General features: G+C 39.6%; 2 protein-coding genes and 1 long non-coding RNA gene across 4 annotated transcripts in view; 2 read left to right on the plus strand and 1 right to left on the minus strand.

Moving 5' to 3' along the window:
* atf6 (activating transcription factor 6) overlaps window positions 1-11,563 on the plus strand; it is a 44,784-nt gene extending 33,221 nt beyond the window's left edge. The window contains 3 exon segments of the mRNA XM_064332163.1: window positions 452-494; window positions 497-532; window positions 9,125-11,563. Of these exon segments, the coding sequence (XP_064188233.1) occupies window positions 452-494; window positions 497-532; window positions 9,125-9,321 (276 nt within the window). The 3' untranslated portion in view covers window positions 9,322-11,563.
* A 255-nt stretch (window positions 11,564-11,818) lies between these two features.
* olfml2ba (olfactomedin-like 2Ba) lies at window positions 11,819-19,547 on the minus strand. 2 transcript variants are annotated; one of them, XM_064332161.1, is made up of 8 exons: window positions 18,746-19,547; window positions 18,055-18,318; window positions 17,776-17,883; window positions 16,440-16,595; window positions 15,568-15,772; window positions 13,946-14,932; window positions 13,339-13,515; window positions 11,819-13,195 (listed from the first exon to the last, which is right to left on the minus strand). In XM_064332161.1, the coding sequence occupies exons 1-8, from the start codon at window positions 18,923-18,925 to the stop codon at window positions 12,594-12,596; spliced, it is 2,679 nt and encodes an 892-aa protein (XP_064188231.1). In that variant the 5' UTR covers window positions 18,926-19,547; the 3' UTR covers window positions 11,819-12,593. The 2 variants fall into 2 exon arrangements, with proteins under 2 accessions (XP_064188231.1, XP_064188232.1); XM_064332162.1 differs by having other exon boundaries at window positions 18,055-18,247; window positions 18,746-18,920.
* A 6,204-nt stretch (window positions 19,548-25,751) lies between these two features.
* On the plus strand, window positions 25,752-26,910 carry LOC135253186 (uncharacterized). The gene is made up of 3 exons (XR_010329550.1): window positions 25,752-26,132; window positions 26,303-26,463; window positions 26,781-26,910. It is a non-coding gene; the product is annotated as an uncharacterized LOC135253186 (long non-coding RNA).
* The last annotated feature ends 207 nt before the right edge of the window (window positions 26,911-27,117 follow it).

Raw genomic sequence — 27,117 nt, forward strand, 5'->3', positions numbered from 1 at the left:
ATTGCAGTGTGAATTCCTCAGTTAACACCCATCATAATGTTCTCTAGTCATAAATACTGGGTGGTGAACCCTTCATAAGGTTAATTTCTGGATCTAGGAGATTTTCAAAATCTTAAACATGGATGAAAGGATGATGTGCAGTGAGCTCTAGATCAGCAACTTTATAAGCATCATTTGTATCAAGTCAGCACTAATGGAAAAACTTCAGAGCTCAAAAATGTTTTTGTAGCTTTCTATCAACCAGTGGTTCTTAGATGTGCTTTGTTTCTTGTGGTTATAACATCTAAAACTGCGTGATACAGGATATTCCCATTTACCGAGTGGAGTCCTGTCATTCCTGAATCATTTGCTTGTTTGCTGACTTATTAAACTGAGATATGCGTTCGTATGGCTTTCTGAATAACTTTTTTGATTCCAACTTTTTCATTTAAATTCTAATTACTTTGCTTAGGATCACCTTCTGCTTCCTGCTACAAACCACAACAAGCGGAGCAGGAGATGTCAGTGGTGTTACCCGCAATGAACATTAATGGTGAGTAAAATGTTTTATATGCTTTTTATTAATTTCTTTATAAATTTTTATATTTTTTTTTTTTTACTAATGGAGGTGACATCTATTCACGCCATGTATATTACTTATGCAGAAAATTATAAACATCACCAGTGAGAGCATGTTTTAAAAAAAGGTATCTCTGCATATACTTTATGAACAATATTGCATGGTGCCTAATATTCTGGCAGCCTGTTTGATAAGTGCGTACGTGCTGCGCTCAAAGCTAGGTGATACAGTGCATTTAACAATAAAACATAATGTATAAGTTCAGTATATTTAATCTCAAATTGTGTTCTGTAAGATTTGCTTGTCTAAATGGTACCCCCCCCCATTGGCTCATCCGTCATCACGAATGACCTGGAAACCACAGCCTACGTACCATTTCAGTTTTGCTCTATCCCCCTCTCTATTCTGCTGTCATCACCGTTGACCCCGCAATGACAGCTTGTGATCTGAGGAGCCGGCCGTTTAGCTTCTTTCACTGGGGTCATGCTGGGACCACAGTGTCAGATCAGTGCAGAGCCCGACGGCTTCTTGCAGGCAAGATGGCAGTTCAGCCATTAAGAGGCAGGTGATACCCATCCAGAAAAACAGCTTAAACTTGGGTTCAGACAGAGGGATGAGGTGGTTAGTATTTTCTTTAGGTAGAAAGTCTTAAAGGATGTCATCACTTAAAGAAATAGCTTTGCTCAAATCTTCTCTTTTTCCAATATGTATATGTATTTTACAAAATGCATTGAAATCAAATACTGTACTGACTGATTTCTGCATGAAATTCAATTCAAAGCACCCTTGAATTATGACATGCAGTAGTGTCTCCCCTTCCCACACACTTCAGTGCCAAAGCGAACCGTGTGTCTGGTGGAATTTTCATTGTTTTAATTTTCAGGTTGAAAAATTGCTACTGTCTCAATAGGATGCAGATGCATTTTATTCCTGACTTAGAAAACGGTGGTGTAGCTCTACCTCTAAATTCCATGTGGATCCATGCGATTTATTTTTTCCACCATTAAACGCATGGGATGGTGTTTGCATTGACTGTCTATCTCAAAGCCAAGGCTGTTTTCTCAATCCCAACATGCCTTTTATGGTAGCATAGATTCTGATTAGATGTCTGGTGGAATTTTCATTGTTTTAATTTGCAGGTTGAAAAATTGCTACTGTCTCAATAGGATGCAGATGCATTTTATTCCTGACTTAGAAAACGGTGGTGTAGCTCTACCTCTAAATTCCATGTGGATCCATGCGATTTATTTTTTCCACCATTAAACGCATGGGATGGTGTTTGCATTGACTGTCTATCTCAAAGCCAAGGCTGTTTTCTAAATCCCAACATGCCTTTTATGGTAGCATAGATTCTGATTAGATGTTTTGTTAGGTTGTTTGTGTTTGAGGGACGTGTCAACCAAGATATTTCAGGCAAGTTCAAAGCCTTTAGTGAGGTGTACAAATCTGGCCTGAGTGTAGAATCGATAGCCTCAGACTTGAAAGGATTTGAAGCTATTTGAAAAGTTGGCATTTCAAAAATCATAACCAGGTGATTGGTGAACTGCGTAAACACAAAACTAAAAGCAAGTATACTGAACACTGATGGGGAATGGCTTAGAAACACATTTTTGTTATTCTATTTTTGAGATGTTTGCCTGCAAAGAAATTTTTTGGATGAGTAATTTATGCACTGGCATACATTTAGACTTATGCGTTTATCTACTGTGAGCAAGAGTTGTTTTAATGAGCTTTGGGTCAGGGTTTTCCCACTCAAAATAAGCAGGAGAGGGAGTACATTTATACACAGTCTTTTCAAGTGATTAAAATAAAAATCCTTGTTAATACCAGTAGAGCACAACTGCTGCTAGTTAGCATGCAGTATATTAGGTGCAAGACTGCATGGAAACATGCTCCCTTGCCGGGCAGTAAATCCTCCCCTCCTTCCTCCCATGGGAGAGTGCAATTTGTTAATTTATTCATTAGCTTTCAGGTTGCTGGGCAACATTACTTGTATGTGGAGTTTTGGGCACGTGGTAGGTGGACTAGAGAACAATTGTGCTCAAAGAAGCAATTTTTCTTCAAGCGAAACAATGAAGCATTCTTGAAGCAAGTAAAAATAAATTCTATTTCTGTAGATTTTATTTTGCCTTTCATTTATTTCAAGTTGTCATGGATGGGAAGAATAGCTCGATATTTAGCACCTAGTAATTTCACACCAGGCATTTTGAACATGTTGCCATGTGTCTTTACATTTTGTCACTTGTAGCTCAAAAAGCATGGGTCCATGCTCAGAAAAGGGTATAATCTCCATAGATTTATGGACAAAATGAAGACCCATTAAAAACGCAGAGGGTGTAAGTAAATGTTTTGGCTGTTAGCCTTTTTCAGGGGGCACGCATCATTAATGGCGTCCCCCTGTAAGGGAAAAATCATTAGTCTGCAGGACGGTTCACTGCAGTCTAGCGTTGAATTTTTGCTTCCCACGGCTAATAAAAAAGGTTTTGCTGCACAGAAGAGTGCAGATTGCTGAGCTCTGATGTGACAGTGTATTGTGGAGCTGGATAAACTCTTGTGTGTTTTGCCCCTTGGGTCTTGCTCATTGATATGCAATCTCCTCGGGTTTGGCCCTCATCTTAGCATTATATTAGATTTGCTTTCAGCCTGGGACGAATGACTGTGTTGAATATGATACTCTTTGGATGCAGACAAGAATAGGGCATTGTGTTGGATGTCTTGGGCAGCACTGTGGATAGGTGAAAGCTGTTTTCAGGCTGTATTTGGAATGGGGTGCAGTAAACAAACAGTGTAATCACATATTCACGGCTGACTAAATGCTCTTGAATCACAAACAATGATTTTATTGAGGAACTCATAAAAGATATACGTGTTTTGTTGTTTGAGTATGCCCCCCTCTCTTTACAAATAATATGCCATTAAATTGTGCCAGATGTGTTGGACCACTTATTTTAGGGTTTTTTTCCCCCCTTCTGAACACTGTCAACCTCCAGATAAATGAGTGTGTTGAAGGATTATGCATGAGAAGTGAACTCCACCCTGATGAGCTTTTCACAGAATAATTGATTTCTTTCCAGTGCATTTCATATCTGTCTTGAGAAATCTGGTAATTGGGGTGTGCTGGTTGGGTCAAGCCACCAGGGCACATGGTTAAGTCCTCACAGACAGGACCTGCCAAAAAGCTTCTCGCATAAGCCCATGAGATTTGCCGCTCCAAATTTCAGAAACTGCAGAAATGGTCTTGCTCCAGCCCCAGTGAATATGTATTTGAGTCCTCATCAGTTTGGGCAAGGTATTCTCTTTGTTCTTTTTTTTTTGTACATAATATACTGATAAATCTTTTTTTGCTACAGAAAGGATTTTCTTTTGTGTCGTCTTGTACATGATGAAAATAAATAGGCAGGTGAAGGTTTTGTATTAAAAATGTCTTGACAAAAAGGTTTTTCTGATCCGTAAGTAGAGTGGAGGTAAAATAAGGTTCCTGCTGCTATGTCTTGCCGTGTGGCTTCAAGCACGTTCACATACATGCTGTAGTGCACAATTCCCAAATGACAGTTGTATCCAATCATAATTTACAATGCCTCTAAATCTTTTGAGGTATCAACCGTGTCACTGATTTCCAGACAGTGGAACTGACCATTGGCAAATACTTTGATCTTCATGATTTTAAATGGCCATTTCATAAATAGCCAATGTGAGAGGTGTATATATATATATATATATATATATATATATATATATATATATATATATATATATATATATATATATATACATACATACATACATACATATACATAATGTAATTCAGCCTTTTGGTCCATGACCACCAAAGACAGTGACAGAACCTTACATTGCTCCATGGCATCAGTGTTTCCCTCTCTCCCCATATCTTTCTCTCTCCCCCAATATCCGTATTCATCCCTTTCTTCCTACCTGTTTATGCCCTCCTCCACATGCCTTTGTTATTCTCTCTCTCTGAACTCCGTCCTCTCTTTCTTTCTGCTTGCACATAATAAAAGGCCAATTTATGGCGCTATGTAATGTTGAACATTTGGAAAGAGTTTCAGAAATTAGATATTGCCATGTAGTCCTTCACATGTAATGGAGTACAGATTGCATATGAGATTGACATAAACTGAAAAGTCGCAGTGAAAATAAATTTTGGATCATGAGATAATCTCATCTCTTGTTGGAATCGCTCTTTTGAATCTTTTTCACTCTCTCTAATTCCAAAGTCTGTTCCAATACTTCGTAGCTTCAACATGTGTTCCATACAGTATTTGGACCATCTGGAGAGGTTTTTTTTCAGTATTTCTAATTGAAAATGAAAATGCTGGGATATTTCTGTCTTTTATGGCCATGTCCATCTGTTTTGCTTATTGCTCAGATGAATCCTCTCTGGGAGCGGAGTCCAAGTTGACCTTTATGGGAAAAGGATGACATTATTTTCCCCTGATTTTCCTGATTTATGCACAGTCAGCCAGTCGGAAATGATAAGTTGAAAGCAATTGGAGAAATAAGGAAAATGTTTATTTAGCATTCTGACTGCACAATGTCCATTGTTAGTTCAACACAAACAGTGTTAATTCAACTCTAACACTTAACTTTTGGTCCCAGTGGAGAACAAATGTTATCTCTTAAGAGTTGAATTAACACTGGACATTTTACAATGTATGTATTTTAAGACTCATTAACCTGCATTCTTGCTTAGCCAGTGACCCCCTGGGAATTCAGGGTTGGGATCTGAGTGCATAGGGAAGTGCTAAAGTACATGCAGCCCAGTTCTATTGGTGTTGAGCTCTGGGTTTTCTGTTCCCAATTGCATGAATGAAGTGAAAGTCTGTGATAGACGACTTTGGTCTTTTTCCCTGCCATTGGGAATTACTGCAAGAGCACAGACAGCACCTGGGGGAGCTAGCCTGTACATCTCCATGCTTATTGTAGTTTTGCTAAGGGCCATTCCAGTAGCTCTTATCGAAAATTGTGTATTGTCATTTTAGTTTATTGTAGTAATAACCAGTAGCTTGATTTTTGGAAGTTAAAAATTGTAACCTTTTCAAATTCTGTCATGCAAGAAACCTACGATTTTTTGTATTGCAATAGTTTGCATCAAGATTTCCAACAAAATCTCACAAGCAAAGATTTAACAATGAACTGTGGGAGCTTGAGGCAAGCACTGAAAGGCTGTGTATACTCTCTTTCAAGGTAAAATATCAAAGAGGACTATAGTATTGACATGCCAACATGCTTGATAGACAGAGGAAAAGTACCTGTCATATAAGTGGTTCATTTTGAATTGGAGTTCTTCCCACCTGCATCATGAGTAATTTGCCTTAATCTTACTTGCCTGTGTCTAAATGCGTAATGCCTGTCAAACTGGTCTTACATATACTATGCCCAAGAAAGTTTAATTTTTTAAACTGATCTAAGCTTGGCCATTGAAATCCTATCAGTACCTTCAGATGTTCAGGGTCCACAATAGCATGGACTCCCACTCTGAATTGAATTAAAGGAATATATGTTCTTCAGCTGCATGCCATGAGAACCATTTGGGTATTTTGCTTTGGCCCAGCCTGACAAATCCAGCTAACTTGTTCCTCTCAGAAACACAACACATGCTGTTCTGATTTCCCCCCTTGGCAGTTAGCTTACACGAGCAGTCAGCAGAAAGCCAGAACATATTCCCTCGTTCTCTACGTGGCCACCCAGCCCAGGTCCATCCTGCTATTGCCGTGTACAGTACAGCACATTAACCTGCATCTGAATGTGTACTGGAGGTCCTGAGATTACAATCAAAATAAAAACATCCCCCTGTTCTCTGTTGTTCCAGTTAATATCAAGCCAAGATCTTTTAGTTTAATTTCAGGAATGACTTATCAAATTGGACTCGGTTATTAACTTGTTTTCTGATATGATTTGCCTTTACTGAAATATATTTCATGCTCTGAAATGTTGAAATAAACACTGGGAAAATATGATATCAATGCTTATGATCAGTTCGTACTGAACATTGCACTCTGCAGCTCATTTGTCATATGGACTACTGTATTTCCATACATGTCTTTTTATCATTCACATTTGCAGAGCAAATGAAGTGCACCCTACATTGCACACCTTCACATTCATTTGCATGCATATTCTATTAGTGAATTCATTGTACACTATTGTGCTGTAGCAGGAAAATTTTTCCACACTTCCTCCTTAATGGTCCCCTTGTTGCATTGTGTGTTAATGTATATGTTTTATGCATGGGCTTTAGGCTTCTATATGCACTGTTAGGCTGTCCTGTGTTTTTATGCCAGTATTTTTAGGCGCTGAGTTCTGATTAAAACTCAATAGAATTTGAGCAGAAACCGATTGGCAATAGCTTGAAGAAATGTTCCCACATCATAACAGCAAATCCTCTGGCAGACGTGGGAGGCTCAGATTTTTATAATTTCGGAATTGGCAGTTATCTCGAACCATCGCGATGTCAGGCTGTGGCTTGGCCGGGGGTTGAAAGACGGAGCGGGCTTGTCCCAGAATTGACCCAGCCCACTCCGGCTTGGACATTATTAACAAGCTGCACTGAAGGCTGCACAAGGTTCAGATGGTGATTAGGGATCAGCTGTTGGAGAGGCAGTGTTTCCTCCGCAGTGGCGCTCCTGAATGGGGTCGACGGCCGTTGCGCGAGCCTGTTTGATTAAACGCACCATGTACAGTACCTAGCGGGACAGTCTGGAAACACGTCAGGCTGGGGGAATCCCAGCGACACGGTTTCCAGCAACGGAGCTATTTTAGAGCCATTCTGTCAGCATGGCCTTCTACCTGACCAATCACAAGGCACAGTCTCACAACGGCTCTTTGGATTTTGCCAAGACTGACAAAACGACAACCACTAAACCAGTAGCACTCCTCTGATCAAAAGTAATGATCTAAGATCACGCTAACTATTTAGCAATGTAGGATACATTTTGAGTTCTATAACTGCATTGCCTCATAACATTTTTATGTTTTTATCATTATGATTTAAAGAATTGTTATGAGTAAAATCTACTCAAACACTTGTTAAAGATGCCAAGAAAAGTTTTAAAAAGGTTTTTTTAATTAAAAAGTAATTATTACAATAAAATGTTCTTGTAAATTTAAGAGCATTAGTAACAGAAGTGAGGCACGCAATCAGTGCTGGTTTGAAGGACTGTCTCAGCAGTTCAGCAGATTCAATAACTGGCAGAAAGCTGCCAGAAGTAAACCCTGCTCAACAAGTCATGTTTGACATGAGAAAATGAATCCTTCTTTAGCCCAGTCTCAAAGTCCCTAATCCAACATCATTTTAATGTGTGTTACAGTGTTGGTCACGGTAGTTAAGCGATGTTTCCCCACTGACATGTCCCCACTTCATTTGAAATGATGGGTAGCTCGACCTGAAAACTTTCAGAAATCCCTCTCTTTAATATGCTGAAGATTGAAAATCTTTTGATCAACCCTACGGGGTATGTTGAGTATACTGGATTGTATTAGATAATGTCAGCAGGTTTTTCAGTAGATATGGAAGTTTGCCCTCCGTGAGAGCTCTCTTTCACCTTCCCTCAGGTTGGGTCATTCAAACAGTACAGCATTTCCCCATGTAATGCATGTTGCATTTTATATGATGTATTGTAGGAGGGTGTTCTCCGCTCCACAGGGGAAGCCGTAATTGGGGATGAATCATCTGCTGTCCCGTAGTTGTAAACGATGAGTACTTTTTAAGGCGTGTTATTTGTTTTGGGTTGAAGTGAAGGGTGAAGGTTGAGCGAGCAGTGAGTCGATCAATCCCAGACAGCCTTCCTTCTCAAGCTGAACGTGTGAGAACTGCTCAGCCCAAATGCGTTTGAATTTTCTTATTCGTTTAGCCGTCAGGTTGATGGCCCATTATTTGACGTGTGACCCGCAGTTAAAATGGATGGCAGATTTTCTTTTTGCCTCAAAAAACTGAAGAAACATCTTTGTTTTGCGGAACAGTAGATTTAATCTGGTGCTTCTCTGGATGCTCACTTGCTGTGACCATTAGGCTGTGTTCAAAGACCAATCAGATGGAAAAGTGCTCTGTAATTAATCATCCCAGACTCTTAATGTGCCCGGGCTTGTTCTAAACGCGAGATTCTGTTTATCTGGGTGGAGGAGCTCCAACTTGTGATTCACTTCTGTTCACCATCTGTTTTTGCCCCATCCTCCCAGTGCTGTTTAACCCCTCATAATCCACATCACAGTGAATTCAGTGACCTTGAATCAAAAGCATTAATCCAGCCTTTCAGTTGCCTAATAAGGAAATAATTCCACTAAATCCAGTCGTCTCCTCAGGTTCAGTTAAATTTTTTTATTTGATTGCAGACTACGACTAGCATTATGCATCTTCACTGAAATTAATCAGGACTGGAATGTTGGAGGAACGAAATAATATTTGAGACCAGTTTTCATTTACTATTGACCAGAACAGATACATGCTCTAAAGTCGGGGGTGATGTCATCTTACTGTGGCTGATATTTTTGCTTGTCTGCCAACAGTGTCTTTGCATGCATATCTGAAACAGTTGTTTCTTATTACAGACAGTGTGATTAAAGACAAGGAGTATGAAGTGATGATGCAGATCGACTGTGAGGTCATGGACACCAGGATCCTCCACATCAAGTCCTCCAGCATCCCACCATTCCTGCGTGTCAATCACACCGAGCCCTTCTATCACTCGGGCCCAGTCCATGGCCAGGCCACACCTCCAGTTGGAGTACTGACAGGCTCTGCCTAGACGTAGACACACTGAGAAAAATGATAACAGGAAGCACGGATATATTTATTTACAAATGAATAAAAATTCTACTTATTTTAACTGACAATGCTCTGAAAAACATTGCCTTTTTTCTTATGTTGTTTTTTATTTATATTATTGGAACCAAATGCCAGAACTGAATTTCAGGTGTCTGTTCACTTATTTGGATGGAAAAGATGTTTGAGTCAAGCTCGATAAGAAATTAAAATCTGAAAAATACAGAGTGTTTCAGATGGGGTCGGTCAGCTGACCGTGCTCTTTTCAGCTCCTGTTTTCATCACGGTTGCTGGGAGGAAGGGCTGCGCGTGCTGTGTGGCAGACGGGCCCTTCTCTGGCTACCACCCCAGACTCTCCTCATCGGGGTAATTGGTAAATAACAGTGGGGGTCCCAGCATTGCACACCGAGTAACCCCTTCAAAGAACGAATCATTTCAAGTTACGGCTCACTCCTGCTTCCTGTTCATGAAGCCATCGCGGGCATTCCAGATTTTTACTTTCTGGAACAGCCTAATAAAATCTAATTTAGGGTAGGTTTGCATACAAAACCTGATAAGTGAGAGAGGGTAATTTGTGTTCTGATTGAGGTTTTTTGTCTTTCAGTTTCTCTGGAATGTATTATGGAAAATTCTCCTTTGCAATATTTCCACCTTTTTAAGCAGCAGCTTCTGTCAGAATGCAGGATCCAGCTTCTTAAACTGAAGTCACCATTGTTTCACATTGTTTATTTTAAGCTGTAGCTTGCTTGCAAAGACTGTGGCCTCACCTTTTCAGCTTTTGCACTGTTTTTCGCTAATGAAAGTTAAATATTTCTGTCAATATTGTTATTTATTTATTGTAGCTTTGGCTATAATTCTAGGTAGAATTTTTGTCTTGAGTGGAATGTTCACGAAAACATGGGCATCAAGACAGTTGAAGTTATGAAGAATTAAATTGCAGAGTCGATGCATGATTTACATTACCATTCAAGCACTTTCATGTAGCATCTGTGATATTTAAAATGCATTTTAGCCACTGTCCAGTGAATCTAAATACAGATGTTCTGGCTCATAATCCTAATGCACCGTATAGTGAGAACTGTTCTCATGGTGTCCTAAGGTGCACCCTCCGTCAGGAAAGCTTCAAAACCCGACAAGAACAATACTGGCGTTGAGATAAAGTAAGAAACATGATAACAGTGTTCTCAGACCTATCTATCCAAGTGAATAATCAGGAGATCTCGTTCCCTTGTCATCTCGTGGAGCACATCTTATTGCATAAGAAATTTTAGGATGAAGAAGATTGACTCAAGGAATTAAATTTAAGTTGTGTATTTAATGCCTCTGGGTATTAACGTTTTTTACAAATTGGAAGAGACTGAACTTGATATAGAATTGTCATTCAGTACGTCAGAACCATTTTAACTGGACAAGCGCATTTAAATGAAATAATTTTGAGAAACAAAGTCTACAGAGCTTGTGCTGTATGCATTTGAGATGGGCTGCATAAGATTGTATTTTTAAAGAATGCGGCTTGAAAATTAATTCGTTTTAAAAGGGGTATTAGAATTATGGTAAAATCAGTTTTGTATTCTAAATGCAATGTTGGTTATGTTTTTTTGTCTGGCTTCTAACTAAGCTTCCCGTATTTATATTTATATGAATCCAAACATGGCTATATTGTTACATGTTTTATTATCTAAAAGACTGCAAGGTAATTGTAAATAGAAGTATTTTGATTTGCTATCAGTAATTGGATCTACAGGACCTGTTAGTTGTAGTACACATAGTATGTTACAGTCATTGCGGGTGGAAGTTTTGAATGGAGGACCAGGTAAAAGTTCATTTCTGTGAAATTCAGTTTTTGATTATGACATTGTAACAACTGGATGATTTAAAAACAATTGTTCATGCATTTTGAAAATGAAGCAATTTAGTAGTCTAAACTCATGTTTCCTGTGATCATAATTTTGTTTGTTAAAATGTTCCAGCAACTATTTATAATTTACTTTTCCTTGCGTTACTTTAACTGAACTTTGTGTTTGGATTTTGAGCTTAATATCTGATTTGATTCTAATGCATTTGAGGTTCATAATTATTGTCTGTTACAAATTTGGATATTCAGGGAGTCGGGCATAAGTAACATATATAAATAAATGAAATGTACATAATACATAATAATGGCAGATCAGATTTTTGTTTGAAATTGCGTAAGTAAGCAAATAAAGCACTGGAAGAACACAAAACTGTTGGGCGTATTTGTGTTTCACGTCATCAAATAAATAACATGACTGAATATTAAGCATGAAACACAGATGGGAAAGTGAACTTTTTTGACAATTGAATTCCAAACTGAAAACACAGCCAAAGAGCAGCGTTCATTTTGCTTCAGAGGTGCTTCTAAATTGAGTGGATTTGCGTGTGCAGAGGGATCCCAGCATGACAGGGTCCAGACTGGACTGCAGAGTAAAAGGCAATTGTATCTCGGTCTGATTTATGTATGTTTGTTTCTACAGTGTCTGACAGGAAAGAGCCCAACAACTGCTGAAGGATTTAAGACATTTTTAATGAAGGCTGCTCAAAAAACTTATGAAACAAGTATAGCCCAATGCAAAAGGAATAAGTGCTTTCACAACTTAAGGAGATATCATAAAGCATCTGTTGAGCAATGTTAACTAGATAAAAACAGAAATATAGTATGTATAACCAGTTATCTTTTGATTCCAACTTTGTTACATTGTTACAGCTAAATAATGGTCTAAGATTTTATGTGTTCCAGATTTGATAGTTAATATTTATTATTTATTGTTAATCTGTACTTTACTTTACTGTGTAGTTTTCCTGTTTAAATGAAATTTCTAAGTCACTATTCCAGTAAATTTCTCTAGCTATTCATGTTCTACTGTCTCCATTTTACTCAGACAACAGTCATTCAATTCATGGTAGGTTGTCATTTTGAATACCAGTATATATAGTATATACTACAATGGAGCCAATACCATAAACGTATGACCATTATTCAGTGACTGATTTAATTTGCCAGCCCGCCAAGAGGTAAAAAAGCAAACATTAAATAGTTTATGAAAAAACTAAAATTGAAAACAAAACATTTACGGCAGAACAGTTAGCTATACAAATGGTTGATGCATGATACAATGGGTAGACTGATCTACAATCCACTCACACATAGAATTTATTCTTTTTTTCCCTTTAGTCTTTTTTATACAAAAATGTGCTGGGACTTTTCAGATAGCTATATTTTTCCAGCTGCCCTTCTCAGTAGGCAAATATAACATTGTATGTAACCTGGTGACCATTGTCCCATGCATATAGAATTCGATCCTTGGGGTTATAGTCGATTTGCGTGGTGTAAGTGTAGTTGTTCACAAAGGGGAACCTGGGTACCATCTGCGTGTTTGTGTGGGTGTCGTATGCATACTGGATGTTGGCGTTCATCTCGTTGTAGCTGTTGACGGCGTACAGAACACCACAGACGACAAAGCAGTTGCCAAAGAAGTTCTTCCTCAGGCCCGTCCTCCAAGATGTCTCCCTCTGCATGCTCAGGTCGCTGGGGTTCAGCTTACTCAGGATGATCACCTCTTGATGAAAGCCCTCGTCGTCTATTGCCGAGTAGATGACCCACAGCCCACTCTCGTCCACCGCAAAGTCGACGTTGGAGTGGCCGTTCCACCTCCAGGGTGCGGTGTCCTCGAACATGGCGTCGTGTAGCATGGTCCACGCTGCCACAAGCCGCCTCCGCAGGTCAAACTTGATGATGTCACGGGAGTGGGCACGGTTGTAGTAGAAGGCACCATTATACACCACATGGCCTGTGCCAAACCAGCTGTAGGGCAGTTTGTAGGAGTTGGTAAAGCGCCCTAGAGGTGAGGGGGAAGGGGAGTGCAAAAGAAAGTTTGTAAATATATACCTAGACCCACCTGATATACTATAATATGAAATGACAGAAAAAGAAATAATGTTCACCTATTAAGATAATCAAACAAGTCAAAGATCAAACTACCTTGTTTGAAAATCTCCATATTGCGGAATTCCAGCAGATTGTTTCCGTAATAGTAATTTGTAACATAGATCTTGTCGTTGAGCGCCTTGGGGTCCTTCATCCATGCACCCTCATTTCGGCCGTACGTATTCTGAGTAACAGGGTCAGATATCATGGCCAAGGTATCCTTACATTCCTCTGTGAACAACAAAACCAGTTTAGTGGGACCCTCAGAAAGGTTACTTAAACAACGCTTGTGTGAAACACGTACAACTTCTCCCTGCTGGCTCATATTATGCAAAAAAAAATCAATGTTCAGGTTAAAGTTTCCTTTTTCATGATTGCAAAGGGCGTCTTGAACAAAACATTTATTTTCAGTGTTGCACAATAAAAGACCAAAGAGAGATTCATATATGTTGATGCATGGGCTATTTCTACATTTACATACAGTTTACATACAGTCTGTGTAGAATGTTCTTCCAGCTCCATGATAGATATATTCTTAGTATGTGTGTGGACTACATTATGAAAAAGTTCATCTATAAGCACAAAAAACAAGCATTAATCGAACTATATATAGCTACGTATTAAATGAACTAACAGCATGGGCGCAGGGTTTTCAACATACCTGGACTGCTGACCTGTGGTTCCTCCCTGAACTTTTCTTCAGTCAAGCTCCCAGTCCAGCTGATGCGGTACTTTCGTTTAGCTGTTGGTCTCTGGTGGGTGGCTGCCGTAGTTAGAGCAGCAGAGGTGGAGGTTTCTCTTTGCGTTAATACTGGGGATGTGGTCAACAGAGACAAGGTGGCAGATTCTGTTCTTATGCTGGTTGTTTGTGGAGTAGGTGATGTGGTGGGGTTGGGAGAGGTGGTGGGTGTAGGCGTAGTGGTGGTGTGAGCAGTAGTGGTAATAGTAGTGGCCACTGTGGTTGTGGGAAATGTCAATGGGATCTTGGGAGCGACTGTTGTGATTTTAGGAATGGGCGTTGTGAGCTCTTGAATTATTGTTGTGGTTTTGGAAGTGGTTATGGTTGTCATAGTAATGTCTGTTTTGTTTATAGGAATGGCTGGTGTGGCCTCTGGAATGAGTGCTGTGGTGTCCAGAATGGGTGCTGTGGTCTTAGGAATGGTTTCTGTGCTCTCTGGAACGGATGATGTGAACTCAGGAATGGCTGATGTGAACTGAGGAATGGCTGATGGGGACCCAGGAATGGCTGCTAAGCTCTCGGGATTGGTCACCGTGGTCTCATTCACAGCTGCTGTGCTCATGGGAATGGCCTCTGCACTGGTGGGCACCTCAGTGGTCCTGGATGTCTCCTGAGTGGTACTCCCCAGGGTAGACCCTGTACCATTGATTACAGTAGACCCTGAAAAGCTCTCAGGGAGGGTTGCTGTAGGTGTGGTGGCAGTCTCCTGTGTGGGAGGGTTTGTTTTGGGCACCTGGACAGACCGTGGACCCCAAGTCCCTCCTTTATCTGTTCTGGCTGCTGTGGGTAGAGCAGCCACTGACCTCAGCCTCCCATTGGCCCTGGGGTGTGGGGGTTTGTGCTTGAGCAGCTGATCTTCAATCAACAGATCAATAGAACCATCACCACTCAGAAATTCCTCCTCTGGTACTGCTCGGATAAAACAACAAATCAACCTCAGATGTTTACTACACAACGACATACAATAGCTGCTCTCCAGTGATAATTGCTCAATTACTGTTTTTCAGCCCCCTTACAATAAGCATTGGTCTTCAAACAAATGGCATTTGTACTTTAGCACTGAAATGTGTAGAATGTAAAGTGCTGTTTTGCAAACAGATTATACAAAAAAGAAAACACCACAGAGTTTACTGTAAAAGTTGAAAAAAGAATGTCCTGTCTGAGATTTCAGCTAGAAAATCTTGGGCACAGAATACCAAAGCTATAGATATTAAAATAGATGCACTCATTCTTGTCCTACTGTTTTACTTGCAAAGTACTGATTACTCTACAAGGACCATGTCTTGCACTTAATTTTACTTACAACAAACATTCTTCCTATTTTCACCCAAATTAGGAATCTCATGGTATGCAGAAAGCACTATGGCTGAAGACCACACACTTCTCCAGGGCACTTACCCATAAGCCAGTTGAATCCCTCATCCACTACTGCAAGCCGAATTATACAGTATCATACATGGTAAGTAAGGGTAAACGCACCCAAACTTCAAATGATGCGAGACTCTGGGGTTGAAATAAGAGGCAACCACTGCCTTCATACTTACACTCATCCTCATCCCCGTCCTCCACAGTGTTAGATTTATAATAGGTAATCCCTCTGATGACTGTCCCTTGTGGACCTTTCTTAGCCCAGCTGGGTATCCGCTGTCCCTCCCGATGCTTCTGGGGCACTGTTGGGGCTTGGGGCTGACTTCTCTTCAGTGAGGGTCTGGAGAATCCCTGGCTCCCAACAAACCTCTCTTCAAACTTCTATTGTGGGGAAAAAGCACACGTCTCACATTTGTGCAGAAAGCCACAGCGACTGACACTTACATTATCGTATTCATTGTAGTACAGGGCCTGCCCTGAAAATGCATGAAAACAAGACTGGCCCTTATGAAACCACTGTAAAGTGGTTGCCAGTTCTCTCAATAATGTTGGATCACATTTCCAGATCATTTCTGTAATTCACGCCAGAGCTGTTCATCACTTGTTTGGACCACTTTGAGCCAACAACTCATTCTTATATAAATTACCTATTAGACTTGCCAAGATCCAAATTACTACACTAATTATTTTAGCATTTTTGGCTATGTTTTTAGACAGTAAGTTAAACAGAACAAAAGCAATGGAAAAAAACACGAATTGGACACTTGGTCTTGATAAAGTAGTATGCTTTGAGTCTACCATTTGTATCCAGTTTCAAATTATGAACTGAAATGTCATTTATTACAGCTGTTGCAATATCTCAATCTGACCAAGACAAGGGATTACAAAACAATTGTTAGTGAAAAACCAATCTTCATGACTATGAGCTGTCTATTAGCAGCTTGAGAGGTTTATGAACAAGAAGCATGAGGGAACTCCATTAGGGTGCTCTTTGTGAATAACGTGTGGTGAGGGTGGGTGTCGGTACATGAACCTGAATGCAGCCCACCTGCGCATGTGAGTAGGCTGCTGCAGCCTCTCCCAGCTCGCTTAGACGATTCTTCTTCTCGCCGCGCTTCGGTAATGGACTCTCCTCTGCGTGTGCCTGCTCTTTAAGGCTGTTCTTCAGACCGGCTCGCTCCTTGGTGTGGTTTTGAGAGACGGCCTATTCAAAAACACAAGCTGATCAGAATGCTACGAATGCTAAGGTCACAGAGCAGTGAGTCTGCAGCCAACTGAAATGGGTGCACATCTGCAAAGAAATCCCAGAGTAAAATTCCAGAAATATGTAACAAAATAGAAAAAAACTGCCAAGATATGGGCATCTGCAAAGTGATTCAGCAAAGCAATGTGCATTATCAGTTTGGATAATGAGCACAGTATTGGTTTTTAAACTAAACTAATGAGCATGCCTAATTTAAATAGGAAAGCTTAATCATGTATGTAGGCCAGACAAATGGCTGCCACTGCCTCAAATCAGGCCAATAGAGCAGCATGCAATTCCTCTGCAGTGTGATCTGCCAGCTCCTGCTCCATTCTATTCCTCAGCCCATCAGCAGACATTGTTGTGGAGGACTACGTTTCATCTGCAGCTCACGCAGGCACACTGAACATATACAGCTGCCCAAACCAACCTGAATTAAAACCCTGCCAACTGAACGTGGGTGAAGCTATGGCCATATATGTCAGAACTCCACAGTCAGAACCAAAACCCAGGGTAAGTGTTATGGCTGGATGTGCCATCCAGGAGTCCTAAGAGTTTTTTTTGTCTGAAATTCTATAAAACACATGAATATTGTTCAAGTAAACATGAATGAATAATTAATATTATTATATTATTCAAGTGTTTCGTTAATGTATTTGGACGCATACTGACAGCAAAGCTTCTTGGCAATATAATGTTATAAAGTATCAAGACAGAATCTCTCATTTCTAAAAACTATACACAAAAACATTTACATTGCGAAAGCTATCATAACACTGCAATTTTAAAAAGGCATGCATTTTCAGCATTAAAATAAGTACTGATGAACAGTATGATCAAGGGTCAGGGTCCATATCCGTAGTTACCTTGGTGACCAAACAAACTTCTCTGAGTAAACATCAAATTATTCCCCGTTGAGTTTTTAAAAATCCAAAGCCTGATTCTTATTTTTGTCTGCCGGCTGGAGTCACCTAATGTAGCAAATAAACAATACGATCATGGTTTGATATTTCACCAAGACGTACTTGGAAACTTACATCTTGGGTGCTTACGTGAAACAATAATTTAATCAGTTTAAATTCCCTGACCTTGTTCTGAAAATTTTAAATGTACTTAACAAGTTAAGAAATGCAAGACTCACCTTTTCTATATTCTCAACACGACCAATGAGTTTCGTTGTGAGTGAATGCAACTTCAACAGATCCATTCCATAAAACGAGCCTTCAAGTAAATCCATAATTGTTGAAAGCTAAATACAAAAAAGAATACATAAATAAATCTGTCAGATTTTTCCCAAAAAAGGCAAAAAATAAAACATTCTCAAAAATCAGGAAATACTATTTAAAAAATGACTTGGGATCGATGAGCAATGAGCTGCTCTATGTGTTACAGGGGATTTTGATTTTTTTTTTTTTTTTACCTTAATGTTCTCTTCGCCTGCATCCTGGAGTTTTTTCAGCCTGAAATCCCCCTCACAGGGGTTCAAAGCCGAAGGGGGGGCAATACACGCGCACTTGCAGTCCGGCCCCGATGTCACAGTCTCCACTGTGTAAAAATCTTGTGCCTTGGCGCTGCCTTCCTGGATCCGCCGGCAGGCGCTCCTGCTCAGGGGTCTGACAACACATTTACAGCGACAGTCAGAGCCTTCCGAAAGCGCTTTCACTTTGTCATAATCACCCAGCAGCTACAACGGAAAGAAGACGAATGCGTTTTCCACAACTGCACAACAAGTCAACAAATTAAAACGTTTCAGTATTTATTATCCTCATAAATTAGGCTACCTTTAGTTAGTAATGTCATTACAATGAATTTTGCAATATTGCAATTAAAGCACAATGCATTTATACATTAATAATATATGTTTTTCTTGAAGAGTGCAAATTAGTGGAGAAAAATCAAGGCTCGTGAATACAGGCTACTGTAATTCACAGTCATGACAATATTAGTCTTATAAAAATGTATAACAATATTAGGTAGCTCAAAAAATTAACTTCAGACATATATCAACCTAAAGAGCAAGTAGTTTCCTGCTTGAATGCAGTGTGTCTTTATTAAGACAGTACAGTTATAATTGTTTGTGCTGGGAAAAAAGCATTGCCATCATTAATTACCTGTGTAAGGATATTATCCTGCTTGTCCGTCTCCTCATCAAGAATCACATTTCGTTCAATATCCTTTTCTTTATTTCCAGGTTTGCCATCTTTCAATGTACTGGCAATTGACTCAGATGGCACGGCTAAACTAGAAGAAAGAGCACACCACACAACGCACAATAATTCCAGTTTACACATCACAGGTCCTAGCAGGCGAAACGGATGAGATCAAGCAACAGGGGTGAAACAGACGCTGTCCTGTCCCTTTTAACGATGAAGTTTAGTATAAATGCACGTTTGGTTGATTTTATTAAGATTATTGCGTTGTATTTTCACTCAGGGACCCGGTACATTTTGTAGTTCGATATTGATTGATTTCTTGACAGACCAAAATAACCTGACAACCAAAAAATGTCTTCTTGTTTTATAAGAATCCAGTTTGGTAATGCCCGGTAACAGTAATCCCCATGCAGTATATGAATGCTGGGTGGATGGAAACTGCAGTATTGTTTGAATGCTCTTGAGTAGCTGGGGAGGACCTGTTCCAAATAATCAAAGCAGGGAGGAGTTCTATCACACAAGTCCTTCAGGAACCAGGACCTTGTCTTCTCTCACCCTCATCTTCAAGGATGGCAAGTGTCATTCAGACCGAATGCCATGAGATAACATCGATAACTATTTTGTCTATCGTACACGCGCCATGCAAAAAACGCGCACGTGAAAAGATTAAAGATAAACAGACGGGGAAATTGATATACGTTTAAAAAAGATGAAAGTATTGCAAGTAGCCTATATGTGTATGATGTTTCCCGTAGACTGGTAATCTAGATACAATGCTGTTGCTTTTACTGTCCAGTAAATAGATTAAAACTATTTTGCACCCACATCCTCAACAATATTATTGTTGCTAAAATTGGTACGATACCGCCACCTGTGGTCGTTTTTGGTTGTTATTCAATTAAATTCACTTTTAAAATAAACAGCCTCCTCTGTCGCGTTATTACATTACGCGTTTTTTAATGAACAATAACTTCTAGACTGTTCACTTTTCTGCAGGAAACAACATGGAATTAGGCATGTTTAACATTTACCGCCCTTACCTCTAACTCAAAACCAAATGTCGACATTTAGAAAATCAAGGGAAACATCATAACATCTCCCAGGGGTGGGAGGAATAGTAGCATTTTTATTAATTTTAAAATATAAATCTCCCTGTCAGCGGCAATACCAACGCGTATCCTGTTCCTGTTGAATGGCTGAAGCTAAGCAAGTGCAGGCTTGGTTAGAACCAGAGGACCAGGGATTGCCATTCTCCGTGAAGCTCATAAACTCCAGTGGATACTCAAGGTATTACAGTTTAATAAGCCTCCTGGTGCCAAGAAGCGAATTTCCCCCATTGAAGTCCATTCAAAACTACGAATTTACCCTGGCCAAATGAAATTATTTTGGGCAGAACTTTTTATAACGTAATCATATAAATAAATAAATAAATAAAATAACGAGAACAGCTATATTTAATTTGCTCGTGTCGTAAATTATCTTTAAAATGATGCTGCATAAAATGAAGTGGTGATGAAGATAATGAACATATAATTTACGAAGATGAAGATTGCATGAATATAATACATAAGCCTAATTTATGATTTTACGTAAATTTTTTGCATTTTGCCTATTGATTTATTATTTCTTGGCTAACTCCTATTTTTTTACAGTCTCTGGCTAACTCATAGTTGTGCGCTCAGTAAGCTCAGTAATGTGCCTGTGCTGTGATACGACCATCACGTCAGTGGCTACCGCTTTTTGTAGAATACCACTGTTTTAGAATTTGCTTCTCGGTTCCCTTTTTATTGAAGGCTACTAGTTACTCATCGTTTTTCTAAGGATACGTACGTTCAATTTTCAGTGGATTTATCATATCTTAGCGTGTATTTCATGATTTAAAAAAAAACCCACAGACACAAAGCACAATTAACCAGGACGGTTTTAAGTGATAGGGTACATTTATCAGCACTAGGCAATGACATCTTGAATAATTTCCAACTACTGCTTCGATTGTCTACCTGAGTTCAGGATGGCATGACTAACAACATTACTACAGCAAATCGTATCGAAAGGTTGTCGTTGCCCATATTGTCATTTTCCAGTAAACAATGAACGAACCAATATTGCAGTAACTAGCTAGATAACCAGATATAACTTTTACATAAGCTGCCTAATTAGCAAGACAATGTTTTAGTTGTTGGTTGTTACTCACTAGCTAGACATTAGACAGCCTAGCTAGGCAGCGCTGACTAACATCTTTCAGATCTAGGTTACGGCAAAAATGATTTTTATTCGGACTGGACAATGAACAAGAAACACGACATTAAATTAATTCTTTTTTTACAGTCTCTGCATTAAACCCGGTCAACATTTAACGAACACAACTGTGTCAAAATTAGGTGACACGCTCACAAGCGCCCGATTGTGGGACGCGGGAGCGGTGTACAGTGTGGCTTCACTGTGATCAGTGACATTATACGATATTATGTAGGAATTGTACGTGAAATGAGTGTCCAACAACGATTACACAGCTGTAAAAGCAACATTTTTTACGTTTGGGCAAAGAGATTCGAATACCAAGAGGCGACACTCAGGTCATTTTTCTGTAACCGCCTGAAGAGCGCGCTCGCGTAGCGGCGCCGCCATTATGGACTGAATCTGCCGAGTTCTCAAGCTGATTGATCCAGTCAACAACGTGAAGACTAACATATCAGCCGCGGGGAAAAAAAATGGAAAAACCTAAAACAGTGTTCAGCAAAAATGCTAACGTTAGCTAACGACTAACGAACGTCGTTCATTTATTGCTGGCGTGTGTCTGTCCATTCACAAACGATTGGCTAAATTGGACTAAATTATAATAGTATTGCAGAAAAAATCCAACTAACGTTAACGTTAAGACAATCCGATTAAGACAGGGTAAACATTGCCACGGTCTTAAGTGACCCTGCTCATGTTCTCCCTGATTAAATAAAAGTCAACACAAATACTGTCATTCCTCCCCTGAAGAATGACTACAGGGTACGACAGCAAAAAATATGACATTTTATGAATGATAACAAAATATTTATTTGTATTTAGACTCACGTTGCCACCTTTAATAGCCACTGGAAATGTATTACATATACTCGTACAGTGATGATAGCCTAAATATATTAGTTTTTACTCTCAAAATGACAACGGGCAAAGTAAATATTCTGAAGCAGTTACTACGGCAAGCCGTTTTAGCTTTAATTCATTTCTAGAGGATATCACACATACAATTCTAACTAGTTAGAATGCAAATTCTTGATATCAGAAATTCAATTGTAACTAGTTATAATTAAAACTAGTTAAAATTCTATTATTGATATCAAGAATTACAATTTTAACTAGTTACAATTGAATTCATGATATCAGAAATAGGTATTTTAACTAGTTGAAATTATATTGTTGATATCAGTCATTGATTTTTTAATATCAGAAATTGGCATTTTAACAAGGTCGAATTCCAACTCCAATTGAAATGGATGAGAAAAACGTTTTCAATCTGACTAGTTAAAATTGAATTTCCGATATCAAGAATTGGCATATTGACTAGTTAAAATTTTATTTCCGATATCAATAGTATGCATTTTAACTAGTTAAAATCGAATTTCTGATGTCAGAAATACACATAACTAGTTACAACTGAATTTCTGATATCAAGAATTTGCATTCTAACTAGTTAGAATTTGAATTTTCGATATACTCTAGAAATGAATTAAAGCTAAAACAGCTTGCCATAAGTTACACGTTTCAGTTGAGATCAAACTCTGCTCTTGCCATTATCTTTATATAGACTTCGGTGAATAAATTGCAAATTGGCGATGCATTTTTATTTTCAGCAAGACGTTGACTTTAACTTTACAGCAGCGGCAAAAAAAGTCCCCGATTTTATTCTATGGGGCCGTGGACATGGCACTTAAGAAATCTGGTCACCTTACTATTTGAGTGATTTTCTAGATCTGTTTCTCCTGTCCAGTGTGGTTCAATAATTGCAATGTCATAAAAATGCGATCGTAATAGGGGGAATGAGTGATGATTTATTATTTAATAAACGCAAGTGTCAACATGAAAAGGTGAGCGTATGACACTGACCACTAGAATCCAACAGCACAGCAACATAAACAATCAATTTACAGTCCAAAATGGCAGCGGCCCGGCTCAGGAGCTGGGCATAGATGTTACATTGCACAACCAATGGAGTGTCGCCTCTTGGTATTCAAATCTCTTTGGTTTGGGTAATTACTATTAGCTAGCGAGCTAGCTTCCATTCCATTCCTCACAACCTAGATGGCAACCACAAAGTTCCTAGAAAGTCCCTTTGTTTTGCAATGTGATCAGATTTTGTAATTGGCAGATGCAGCTAAATGTTCAATAGGGAGAATTGAGCTCTTTGTGATGTTTTAATCAGCAAGAAATGTAGCAGAAAAAAAGCAAAATCCCCTAAATTTGGGGCTTAATTGTATGAACGTGTGGAATTGTTTGTGAATTCTGTCTGTTTAGGTCAGAAGGTGTCGCTAATCTCCAGAATGTTTTTTGCGGTCAGAGTAGGCTAGTTAATGACTTTCAAATTTCTGACCCAGGACCTATTTTTACACGGTCTATGCCCAGGACCCAGGTCTACAAGATCGATTACTTGTTTAATTCATTTTAGCAGCAAGTCCCACATCCTTCAATAACTTAATAGTTCTTAATAGTCAAATAGTTAACAAAGTTACAAAAAAAAAAGTGCATTCATTACCACAATGGTAATTATATTTAGCATACTTTCATGGACAAAACCACCAATTACTCAATATTTGTTAATAATGCTGTTCTATGTATAGTTACAAAATAACGCCACATCAATGCAAAAACGAACATGGATGGAAAAATTGCTCAGTATTACCAAGAGAATATGAAACAATTTTCCAATAATTTACTTTTCTTTTTCATTGCTTTTGCAAACAGTGTACTAAAAGCAAATAGTCACGTTACAGGGGTTAGGACCCAGGTGCAGTGGGAAAAAACACGAAACTCAAATGTAGATACAAATAAAGACTTTACTTACAAGACAAACAAGGCCACGAGGGGCAATTCCAAAAGAAAACTAAAAAAACCAGGAAACACGTAAAGGAACTCAAAACAAGCAAAAGTAGAAACTCAAACTCAAAAGCACAGCAGACACAGGGAACAGAAACAGTACCAGTAGAACACAGACAAGACAACACAGGCAGATGGAAGGCAGGCAGAACACAAGAACACAAGCAGATAGATACATAAACGCAGGCGGAAACACAAGCAGGAATGCCATCAGAAACACAAATGAAATGCAAGGAACCAGCACCCGAGACAGGAAACAAAGAACTTAAATAGACAGGGGTAACAAGACACAGGTGAACTCAAAGAACAATCAAACCAGAAAAGGAGGGGATAACAAGACACAGGTGGGAACAATGATAGAATAATTAAAAACAATAATACAATTAACACAGGGAGGGAGAACAAACTGAAACACAGAACTGAAGTGCCGTCATCTGGTGGCTCTAAGGGGAAAAACAGAAACAGAAAATACAGAACCATGACACAAATAAAAATGTTGTCTAACTTGGCCACTTAGCTTTTCTAATTAAATGACAAAATCTTGGCTGTCATCTTATATTTTGTTCTTAGTATAGTGTACTGTAGGCTGTATATGTATCTCAATATGCGGGAAGCAGACGCGGAAAATGGGCTACTGAAACTAAATAAATGCACACTGCACGATATGGGTAACAAACAGTAGACTTATTTCACGTAGTTCTTTGACTAACCCAGCTTTCTGGGTTAGTCAAGAATGTGCACACACACATACGCATTTAAAAAAAATTTAGCCATCGGATATTACACCAACCAAATATTAATAACTATTCTAATTTATTTTTATTATTGGACTGAATTATTTCCATATTAACAAGTCATATGAAGATGGTGTAGTCAGCAATGGCAGGTTCTCTGTACAGAAGAACGGGGTGCTGAAAGTAAAAAAACACATCAGTCCACATCCAGGCACTCACCTGTGTTTCACTGGGATTAAAGGGGTCTGTATGTCTAAACTTGAATGATAATTACATTGCTCCCTGAATACTGCTCAGAAGTATAGAGCTGCCTGTTCTGTAAGGAAAGGAGACGTCTCCGGTCTTTATGACACCATTAATGCTACACAAACGCACCTGATGAGGATCACGTCTGATCAGGGCTGTAGTAACAGTTGCTCCTGTTTACACAGTGGAACAGGACACACAGTTCCTTGACCCACAGGTGTGGAATGAATCCTGGCAGACCTCGAAGGGGTGGACAGGCATCTGGAGAGCCGCTTTCTTACAGGTGTGCTACCTGTGGGAAATGTTACACACCGAGCTCCCACATGGTCACACAGTCAACTGCACTGACAGACATCATGTTGCCTGGAGAGGGAGACCAGGAGAAGGTCAGGTTTACAGGACTGATGGCATCTCTGCTAAGACTTAGCTTTACAATTTCCTAATTGGAGGACAGAGAGGAATAGACAAACAGGCATACCCCATTCTATCCTTCCACAGGACCCACAGATCCTTGACCTGTGGACTCTTGGGGGACCACAGAGGGGTGGAAAGGCACCTACACATGACATGCTGGCAGTGCAGGAGGGCGTGAAGTAGCTGGTCTATCACTGCCCGCGCTTGCTGTTCATCCATCACACTGTTCTGGGTGTAGCAGAAATCCACCAGGTCCTTACAGGGGTCAAGCCGCTCTAGCACCATCACATAGCGGTCTGAGGCATCGAACCACTCATAGAGTTGCAGGATGTTAGGATGACCTGTGTTCTGATTCACAAGGCCCATTACCCCACCTCCCGAGGTCTTCTGACTTCCTGTCCAGGCTGTAGAGAGAGGAAGTCAAGCAGGTTGGTTAGAATGTGCATGAGCTGGGGGATGATTATAATGAGATATAGCAGGCCGTTTATGAGCTGGGTGTGATTATAATGAGGTTGTAATGAGCAATTAGCTATGAGCTGGGTGTGGAAATAATGAGGTCATATTGGGCAATTGTTTGAGCTGGATGTGGTTATAATTAAGTTCATATATAATTTATATTCTATATACATATATATATATATTGGGAATTTGTAAGAGTTGGGTGTGATTTGAGGTTATACTGGGCAGTCAGTAATGAGCTGAGTGTGGTTTCCAAAGCCCATTTGCTTGATGTGTGGGTCATGAAAACACTTTTAACCTACATGTGCCAAATTTGCTCGTTATTTTAGATCGAAGTCCTCAGAAAGAAACTTAAGAGGCACAAAAGAATAGCTGACTCCACCAAGCAGGAGAACAAGGAGCTGAAGGTAAGATGCTGTAATGGGCAGTCGGTCCATCTATTAACACTGCTGACCAGAGCCAACACACAACAGAAATATCAGCCAGAAATACATTCAGAATTGTGCGTATGCAATTCATAGCGGAAATAAGTCATGTTTGTGCCAAAACTTCACAGACAATTTCATTTTCCAAAAAGGCCTGCACAGCTCAATGCCTGAGAACTGAAGAGGAAAACAATGAACTGGAAGATATTATGGAGCTGGTTAAAAAGACCTTTGAAACGAATAGAAAAAGCCTTGAAGAGAAGCTGGAAATTACCACCAACCAGCTTCGTGAAAAGGAGCAAGCTCATCAGCAGTAAGTATCAGGCTGAGAAAAGCCCACGACAACATGGGAGAAAAACAAGTCCAGGATTTTGTTCCATCACTCGGAACCAATAACTAAGAATGATATAGGTAAATACAATGGACACACAATGTCCTTATAAATGCTAGAATAGTCTCCACTGCAGGTGAAGCTGTACAGCATGTCAGAAACTGCATCTTTGCACAGCAATTTGTTGAAATAAGCCAGTGGAGGATGTACTTGGTTTTTGGATGTAATCGTGGTATTATACAAGCACTGGAGTCAATTGTCCAGTGCAGGGCTGAAGCCCCAGTGTCTCTGTATCTCAGGAAACTGGCTCAGGAACGAGAACTTCAGGAGAGAGAGACCAAATTCCAGTCCCAGATCAGGGCTGGTGAAATAACCATTAAGACCATGTCCACAGAGCAAAAGAGGAAGGAGGAATGTTACAAGACTCGGGTGAGCAAGTCCAGCTCATGTTACTGCAGTACTTCTCCCTTTACCAGAATCACTTTTCTCTTGTGTCGTGGATTTTGATTCTCTATCGTGTAGATCTTGGGAATAATTGTCATCATGGTCCCTTTCCTTGTCCATTATAGATAAAAGATCTAGAAGCACATTTTGCCGAACTGGGAAATTCCCTCAGCTCGAGCGAAGCGGATGAGG

The sequence above is a fragment of the Anguilla rostrata genome, chromosome 4, assembly GCF_018555375.3.
Source record: "Anguilla rostrata isolate EN2019 chromosome 4, ASM1855537v3, whole genome shotgun sequence".
NCBI classification, from domain to species: domain Eukaryota; kingdom Metazoa; phylum Chordata; class Actinopteri; order Anguilliformes; family Anguillidae; genus Anguilla; species Anguilla rostrata.